Raw genomic sequence first — 9,502 nt, 5'->3', positions numbered from 1 at the left:
GACACATGGAATTTGAACTCAGACCTTCTGGCCCCACATCCACTGCTCTTTCTACTACTAGACTCATCCTTTAATATGTCTTTGCCCAGGAATGTGGCCCTTTCTCAAAAGTTCTTTGAGGGTAGGGGCTCTATGTCTGCATCCTCCTCCAGGCACAGAAGGACAGCTACAGGCTATGACTTTTCCAAGTACCAGTGTGGGCCAGAATTCCCTTGGGTGATCAACCTCTCAAGTGCTGTGTCTCTGCTCCACAGGGTCTACCCTGGGCAGGTATCGCTATGGAAACCAGCTGTAGTAGAGAGGCCACCTGACAGGTTGCTAAGCAGCACCAGGCAGGAGGATGAAGATTATTGGGCAACAGGAACCAGACAGGCCCTTACTTTACCTTTGGGGCTGGATGGTGAGTGTGCCCTTGGGAGCAGGTGAAGTAGAGGCCTTCTTCACTGTCTATAGGAAAAAAATCCCAACTCCCTTGCCTCAAACAGAAGGCCCCCAACCTACCTTTTCTGCTTTCTCCCCCTACGACCCCCTGGAGGACTGCCCATTGTTGGCTGAATCCTGGGGCCAGGAAGCTAGAGAAGAAACAATCTCAGGCACAGAATATACGTAACAGATTTTATTACATTAAACAATAATAAGTTGATAGCAACAAGTTCAAGAGAAGTTCAGCATAGGAGCTTTGATCCCTGCAGAAGCATGAACAACACCTAATGGAGGTGGGGAGTTTCAGCCTCCCAGGGGGGCTGGTCACCAGAGAGCCCCAATCTCACTGCCTTTACTCCCTCCTAGGCAGGTGGAACAAAAAAGGACCCAATTCATGACCCATGTGGCATCTGCCTCGATGACAAGAGAAGGGGGGGAAAGTGGAAATGAAAAGAGCAGGTGACAAAGGCCATTTGGAATCAGCAACTTTGCTTTGTTAAGTATATAGGCAGATTTATTCATTTGCTGGGAGTTAAGTGGACACCAAAGTGTCAGACCTCAGCCACCCTCATCTCTGAAATAGAAGGGAGGGTTCATTCACAATCCCTCTCCTGTCCTTGCTGTAAGCCCCTTCCTGATTGGTGGGGAAAGGTGACCCAAAGCTGTTGTGAGGTGTTGTCTTTCTCTTCTCCTGCTCATTTCTGGCCTTAGGACAGAGGGCAAGGGTTCAACCTGGCAAAACTGCTGCAAGGCTTGTCTTTGGTTGTCAACTAACCCTCTGCAGATCTCCCTGTATCCTTTCACCTGCCTCTTAAGCAGGGCAGACAACACCGGGTTCAACTTTCCTGGACGACTGACAAGCAGCATGCCCTTCTCTGGTTGTGTCCTAGGTCTTCAATACTGCTGCAACCAAAAGGAAGCCGCTGGTCTGAGGTTCAAATCTCTCTTCTCCACTCTCCACACCCCAAGCTCTCTAGCCATGAGAACACAAGAATGCCCTACTCTTCTCATAATCAATAAGCTTAAAAGTCTGTTCTATGAACCAGGCCCAGGTTAGTCACATTCAAGGCCGTTCCTTTTAGCTCCTCTTCGCCATTTCACAGGGGGATGATCTGAGGCCATTATCCAGCTCAGGCTAGAGTTAGGGTGGGGTGGGGTGGAAGTGAGGGTTTGAGCAGTTAGGGATTAGAGAGTCTGTGTTCTCTCCCATTCTCTCAGAACTTGGAGTACCTGCCACTTGGGATCAGGCATCTCCCAGGGAATCCTGGGGCAGCCCCCGGCTCTCAGACAGCTTGGAGACAAAAAGCATTTATCACACGAGATGGAGCCAGATGGTGGCTATTATTAACCTGTTATTAACCGGGCAGTTATATTACATCATTTATTTTGAGGTTCTACAGAGGAAACCAAATGCTACTACATATTTAGCCCGGTCTAAAGTGACTCACCAGCTTGTGAGCTGCCGAGCACCGTGGATGTAGCAAGACACCAATCCACAAGTGTCTTCCAGCCCCATGTCAAACTGGCTGAGACAGAGATGTTACAGGATGCTCACTTCCCATTTCCTTTGAACATCCCCTAACATTTGGCCCTAGACTCAGTTTATCATCCTTCTGAAGAGCTTCCTGGAGTTGAACCAATTCAGGGAGAAGGAAAAAAAAAACAGAAATGAAAGGAGAAAGAATAAGAGGAAGCAGATAAAGGTTCTAGGTTTAATGAAAAGTTCACCCCCAAATGCTTTGGATATGAATATTCACAAGGTCCTCAGTGATCCAGAAGGCAAAAATCAAACAAACAAATGGGAAAAAAAACCACTGCTAAATGCCGCATGGGTCCACGGGGAAGCCAGAAGTCAGTGTATGTCAGTTTCATGGCTCACTGCCCCCCACTGCCCACTTGGTAAGCAAAATTGATGTCAATGCTTTTTGTATTCTCCTGGGAAATGTCTGATGACAGCATGAGATACCAGTTCAAGTGGGTACTGGATGTACCCACTAACTCCAACACACACACATACATACCACACACACTCTCTTTCTTTCTCTCTCTCTCTCTCTCTCTCTCTCTCTCTCTCTCTCTCTCTCTCTCTCTCTCTCTCTCAACTTCCCCACAGACCCTGTGGGCTGGGGCAAGGGGAGGAAGCCATCAACCATTAGAGCCCATAATCACAACATTTGGACTCCAGCAAGCCACGAGATGGAACTTGGCTGGCAGGCAGCCTTGCTTTGGAACAGTGGATAGCTTCAGAAAGCTCTGCAAATAGGATTCATCCAAGGACTGTTTCAACCTCCAACTAAAGTATGCCCATACAGAACAAAAGAGAATGTGAACTGTATGACAGTTTCAATGATATTGTCTGTTTTTTGCTTTTTCTCCCCCTCATCATGATTATTATTATTTTGGACAATTCTAACCCCACTGTCCAACAAATTCTATCCCACTGTTCATCAAAATCCTAGCATTTGCAAAAGTGATTTTTGAGTGACCAATGACAGATGGACGGGATTTCACAGTAAAACAGAGCTGCAGGACGGCCAGGCTAGTCAACAAAAACAGGACAGGACTTACAAAAAAAGTCAGGGGGAGGGAGGAGAAAAACCTTGGAAGTTTCATTCCAGAAACAGAAATTACAATAATAAAATAAAATAAAAATATTTCTGAAGAGATTGCATATAAAGCCTTTAAACACTTTTGGAAGATTTCCCTCCCTCTTTTCCATTCTCCATCTCCCGGTCGGAACGTTTTACCAAGAAAGTGTATACAATAATCTCTAGAAGTGAAATAAAACAACTCCCTCCCCCCTCCCCAAACACATGATCCAAGTATACACGAGGGATAAAATTACATTTGTACAAAAATAGATCTTTTTAACCTAGTGATGCTTTAGACATTTTTCTTATCTCTTTGTTTACTCGTCTTTCTTTCTAGACGCTTAGCTATGTATTTGTCATAGCTAAGGCATTGCCAAAGAGCAGGGGCTGCTAAAGCTGTTACCCGACAGCATCTTAAAATAGATGCATCTCCTCACCTTGAGATAGTCATTCGAACCCAGATTTCACCGAAGGAGGGGTCCTTATGTACTTGCTTACAAGAAGCAAATTTACAGGAAAACAGAAAAAAGAAACTGATTAAAAAATAAACACAAAACATTTGTAATTGCTACAGGCATAATATATGTATATGTGAGTGGGGATATATATACAGTGTATATATCTACAGTACATACATGTATACACGCACACACACATATGTATCAACTTAAAATAGATCATGCACCTATTCATTCAGTGATGGGGACAACATCAGCTGGTTACCCACTGCTCTGCAAGTTCTGCCCGGGCATTTTGGGAGGCCATATCGAGAAGATGGTTTCACCAAGAGTTTCCCTATCACTTGTGGACCCAAGGTTGTGGTGAAAAACAACAGGGCAGGTTCCCCCAAGACCATGGGAGAATAGGCCATAGGTCAACCACAGGGGCTCTTCTGAAATGCCTTGCCTTGGATAATGGTGCGTGTGAGCTGAGTGTTCAGAGGAAGTGTTCTCCACCTCTGGGCAGGGCTCTACAGGCCCACTCAACTGGGCTAATGGGATGGTAAGAGCGCCATGGAGCCTGGGGTGAATACTCTAATGTGTCCACCAGGTAAACCAGATTCCAAGGAGAAGTCTGACCTAGTGGGGAAGTTATTAACCAGCATGGCAGAAGCGAATAGGGAATTGTGGCTTTTCTGTCCCAAATGAGGTCCCAAGGAACCCCCAGTGGTTTTAACAAGTGACATTTCTTCAGTGCTCTATCAGCATGATAAGAATATAGAGACACTGCCCAGAGGTCAAAGTGCACAAATGATTAAGGCCCACTCCTGGGGCAACTGCAGTCTGTATCAGGATCACAAACAATCCGCCACGGCCGTTCTCCTAGATCTGCTGAGGAGGAGACCCCATGAGGAACCAGAGGGGGAGAAGGAGGAGAAGACTACAGGACCGGACAGCCAAGCCTGCTGGGAGTAACTACCCGCTGGTCATTACTCAAACCTCCATTTTACACTTAGTTTTTTGTTTCTTCCCCCAAGTCAGAAGAAAAGGGCCAGAACAGGGATGGGGGGCAAAGGATGGCTAACAAGCTGATGTTAGTGCTATCTTTAGAAAATTAAAGATTGTCCCACCAAAAAATAATAATAATTACAAAAAAAATCACCTTAATTGAACCAGATTTTCGTGAGGATACTAAACGTCTGGTTAAATAAAAGTCCTAACTCTCTATTGAATAATGTGCCATTTTACCCAAATATCACCTCTCCAAACAAGCAGTATATTTCTAATAATAACAACATAATAACGAAAAGAGGAAAAAAAGCCAGAGTTTAAGGAAATACAAGTTAATGAGTCAAATAAAACCCTATTATGGATTCATGCAAATGGGGTGGTGTATTTAAGGCTACAGTGGCATAACCAAACTTCCCGGGGAGGAGGGGGGATTTCTCACTTTGGAACGTGCAGGAGATAACAGAAGATTCTGGGATACACTTGGGTGCTCACTCCAGGTACCCAACATCCCTTACCACTCTGAGGGCAAGTTTTCTGAGATAAGCTATATCCATGGCTCCTCCCAAATGAGTCTGAGTCCACATTTATCCTAGACTTTTCATAGCTAGGACCAGCAAGGCAGGTCTGTGTGACTTAGGACAAACTACAAAGGCCCTAGGAAAGCTGGACATGAGGTCCAGAAATTCCAGCTTTCTTCTTCATACTGGCAAGAGCAGCAGCATCTTCTCCCACAGGATTTTTCCAGGAGGGATCCCAGAGAAAGGTACAAAAGTAAGGGAGAAGAAAAGAAGGATTACCCAGAAATACTTGGGGTTATCTTTCATAAGGTTGATGTGATGACTAGCTCTTGACCTTTGCCTGACAGATTTTTGTGCAAGATGGCAAGATATGCTGGTCGTGGATCCAATTCTTCACAATTCTGTGGGTAGAAATATAGAAATCCTCTCTACCTACCAGACTAGAAAGAGGTCCCAAACCTATAGCCTCATATAGTTTAGACTGAGTCTTGGAATTCACCCAGCCCAAATCCTGCATTTTACAGATGAGGAATTCAAGGCTCCCGAACGGGAAAGAACTTGTCCCATGATCACGTTGTCACAAAAATGGTGGAGCCTGGACCACTGTGCTGGTGCTGCAGTTCCAAGTAATGTCACAATCACAACCAACTCTCAATCATTCAGAACTGGTCATTTGGGGGAAGATTTTGGATGAAGGACAAAGATGCCACCCTTTCCTTCCAGGCTGGACTAACTGAACTGTAACCTCATCTAACGTTCAGGATTAATCCACCTGAGGAGCACAGAGTAGCCACGTGAGGTGTTCCTCTCCCAGAGCCAGGTATAAAGGATGCAGTCTCACTTTGGACAGGACAAGGCTATTGTTTAAGTAATAGCTGAAAATAGAGACTAGAGGGAAGGGCAGGAAATATTTTTTCAAAAATTATAACCTACTCTCTCAAACTTAAAATCAAGCCTTGAAGAAATCCTCTTTTGTTGGGAAAAAAGAAATAAATACAGGGACCTCATCCTTGACTCTGAGTGAATATTCTGAAAGAATGGTCATTTTCTTCTCCTACCTCAACCAGAGTCCCCAGCCTGGCTTTTCTCAAGCTCTTCTCTCATCATTTCTTTCTGAGGAAGCATTTATTGTCAGGAAATACTCCAGTCCCAGTGGGAAACATGGGAAGGGTGAGCATGGAAAAAGAAAGTGCTGAAGTCAGTAGAAATAGGCTAGATTCAAGTTAGATGCATCTGTCTCGAGAGACAGGAAGATACTCCTACTGTCTGAACTGGACCATCAAATCACCTATTGATAATAAAAGCACTGGGATTTGGAGTCTGAGAAGCACTGGATAATTAGCATCATTAGGCAATAATCATAAGAAGGAGATCTGTAGGTCCAACACAGAACCTCTTCACAATTAGCTATCTGACAATGTGATGGGCTACTCCAGCAAGCAGAAGATGGTATTCAAGATGAGGCTGGACTACTGTCTTATCAGGGATTTTGTAGAAGGGATGCATACATTAAAATGAAACTAGATAACACTAGTTAGAACTAGCTGCAAGATTCATAGAGTCTTCCAAGGGAATCAATAAAATGTCTCAATAAGTCCAAGATGGTGTTATCTGAGAAATCTAATGGAATATTGCCATAGAGAAACCTGGTGCTTTCCAGGCTGCCTCCACAGCAACCAGCAATATTCCCTAAATATAACCTGGAGGAGGAAAAGATAACAAAACTTGTATGGATCACCAAAGACATTCACTTTTCAGGATGGGCAAGCAGTGGCCCAGGGGATTGCTCTCTTTTCTCAGGTGGTAATGTACTGCCCCTATTGTGGGGTAGACTCAGAAGTCTATTTGTGATTTAACTCCTTTTTTTGCCTCAAATTCTCAATGTCCTCTGAATAACAGAAAATAGGAAGTCTTAAAGATGGAAATGACTCAAGGAACAGATGTTCATTGACACCCCTCAATTAGAGCCACCCAGTTACCCAAGCAGAAAATCTTCTGCGCTGACCTGTATTAATGGTGCATAAAGCAATCCACCAGAGAGTGTGTGTATGTGTGTGTATGTGTGTGTGTGTGCGCGCGCGCTGCAGAGCTCACAGCTGCCTATAATACATCTGGAATGGCCAGCTTTCTTCCAAGAAGCTACTTGAAGAGCTAAATGATGACCCTAAGACAGCCAAACCTAGGAAGTCCAAGTCCTCAAGACACTCTAGTGGCTAGTCTCAGCCAACTTCAAGAGCCCTCAATGGTTGAAAAATAAAAAGAAATTTAGGAAACAAGAAAAAAGATCAACACCCAGGGGTAAGACTGACCTTGGTCAAATGTGAGTACATGTGTGGGTGTCAAGGGCTTGGAACCTAGGATGAGTAGGAGAAATGAGGAGGCTAAGAGGAGGGAAGAAGGGGGTGAGGGAAAAAGGATATCTGAGTCACTGTAGCCTTAAAGAAACACTCTCCCCTCCCAAAACCAAAAAAAAAAAAATCTGTACATTGAAGTTGGCTCATGTTTTGATTGGCTCTGGTGCTGAGATAATAGCTTGTTATCTTTGGAAAAATGGTGCACGCACCCTCTCACTGAGTGAAGGGTAATTGTGGGGTCGAGTGGCAGTCGCCAAAATCACCTCCTCTAGTCCTCCCAAGGATGGGTGGAGGGGCCTGCCAGCAAGGGACCATTTACTATGAAAGCTAGGCCCCCTACTCCTTTTTTTCCCTCCCCCTCTTTTCCAAGGATGACAATGCTCTGTGCAAGTCATGAGTTATCTGGGTACCGACACTGTCAAGGTCACCAATACTGAGAGAAGATGTCCTCTTTTTTGAAGAAGGCAATAATGGATAATTAAAAATAAAAGTACAAAAAAAAAACCAACCAAAAAACAGGTGATTTGAAAAAACAAACAGTAAGAATAAGACAGTCCCCCTGCCTCCCCATTAAATACTCCCCAAAACCACTGTGACCAAAGAAGCCCCATGGATTTAGCTCCTTCTCTCCTTTGTCCTCCAACTCCATTTCCAGAGAATTCTCCCATGTCCCCACAAGAGCAAAACCCAATGGAGAAAAGGGTGGCAGGTGACAGGGGGCATGACTGAACCAAGCAGGAGGAAGATGGAAAGGATTAGAGTTTGGTTGGATTTCAAACCATTTCTCTCCCTTTGCTTGTCCTGATTCCACTGTCTTTCATCCCAAGAAAAGAAATTAAAAAGAAGCAATAATAACAATAAATTTCTTAGGTGTAGCAGTGAGCCAACCAGCCCCAAAGGGCAAAAGGCGGCATGGAGATGGGAGCCAAGGCGAGGAGAGGGGATGTCATCCAGGCTGAGAAGAACAGAACGTAAGATGTTTCTGGCATCAGCAGAGAGGTTGGGAGAGGGCGCTGACTCCCACTGGACAGAAAAGGACTGACCCGATGGGGTGAGGTTTGGTCTATGTCATTTGGTGGGGGGCCTCCAACATCTCCATCAGGAAGGTGTCAATGGGTGTATCTCCTATTAGCTTGAAGAAAAAGAGGTGCTCCAAGCATTTCAGGCCAATGGACCGGAGAGCAGGGAGACGGAGCAAGAGCTTGGCGAACCTGTAGACAGGGAGGACATTGGGAGTTAAGATGAGAGCAAATGGCAGAGTTGAAAAAAGCACAATACCTTTTCAATATAGGATAAGATTAAGAACTGGAAGGAGTCATAAAGATCCAAGCTGAACTCTTATTTTCACAACTGCAAAAATTAGACCCATAAAAAGGAAGAGACTTGCCCAAAGGGATACCAGTAGGAGTCCAACCCAGGTCCTTCACCTCCAAATCTAATGCCATGTTCAACACAGCACACATTAGCGATGCAACTTTAAAACCTAGAAGTTCAGTGACTTTTATACATAGGGTCTAGAGGCCCCTTCAGTGACTCTGTGCATCACTTGGAGCTGGCTCTAATACCCATCCTGTTTTCAGCTGGATCAGGAAAATGGGTCCCCAGGAACCAAAGCAATTTAACCAAGCCAGAACCTCCCAGAAGAATGCCTCTCAAAGTAGCCTGAGAGTGAAGGGATGAAGTCACACATCCTCATAAAAGACAGAACTTTAGGAGTTCTGTAGGGATAGAGTTAGAACTTTAGGAATTGGGGCTAAAAGGGAAAAAATAGCCTGCCAAAAGCTGTCCCTGACTACTGTGGCCCCCAATGAGCCTACCTTTCTCTGAACTCCTCAAGTACCTCATATTCAAATTTAACATTTAAGTTAGTACTAGCTTCCATATCATTTGGTTTTGGGAGGTCGGACCATGTCATTCTCCCACCCAATAAACTCTCTAATGGCTCCCCTCCCTCTTGCCTCCAGGAACAACTATAGAGTTCCTCCTAGTTTTTAAAGGCACTTCACAAACTGGCCCAACCTATCTTCCCAGCCTTAGTATATAAACATTACTCTTCTTCCCACCCTTCCAACCAACCCGGCCTTTACCTCCAGTCTTTGTACAGGCTGTCTACCCCACCCCATTCCTGGAATACAATCGCACCTCAACCTTGCTTCAATAAATCA

The 9,502-nt window shown here is 44.7% G+C and overlaps 1 protein-coding gene across 4 annotated transcripts in view; it reads right to left on the bottom strand.

The window, feature by feature from the left end:
• Positions 1 to 601: 601 nt before the first annotated feature.
• The window catches only part of RXRA (retinoid X receptor alpha), a 434,404-nt gene continuing 425,503 nt past the window's right edge, over positions 602 to 9,502 (bottom strand). For all 4 annotated transcript variants that reach the window (XM_072632904.1, XM_072632906.1, XM_072632907.1 and 1 more), the window contains exon 10: positions 602 to 8,548. In XM_072632904.1, coding sequence (XP_072489005.1) covers positions 8,401 to 8,548 — 148 coding nt within the window. In that variant the 3' untranslated portion in view covers positions 602 to 8,400. The remainder of the gene's footprint in view (positions 8,549 to 9,502) is intronic.

This window comes from Notamacropus eugenii, chromosome 1 (genome assembly GCF_028372415.1).
Source record: "Notamacropus eugenii isolate mMacEug1 chromosome 1, mMacEug1.pri_v2, whole genome shotgun sequence".
NCBI lineage: Eukaryota > Metazoa > Chordata > Mammalia > Diprotodontia > Macropodidae > Notamacropus > Notamacropus eugenii.
This window is presented reverse-complemented; position numbering and strand designations above follow the sequence as displayed.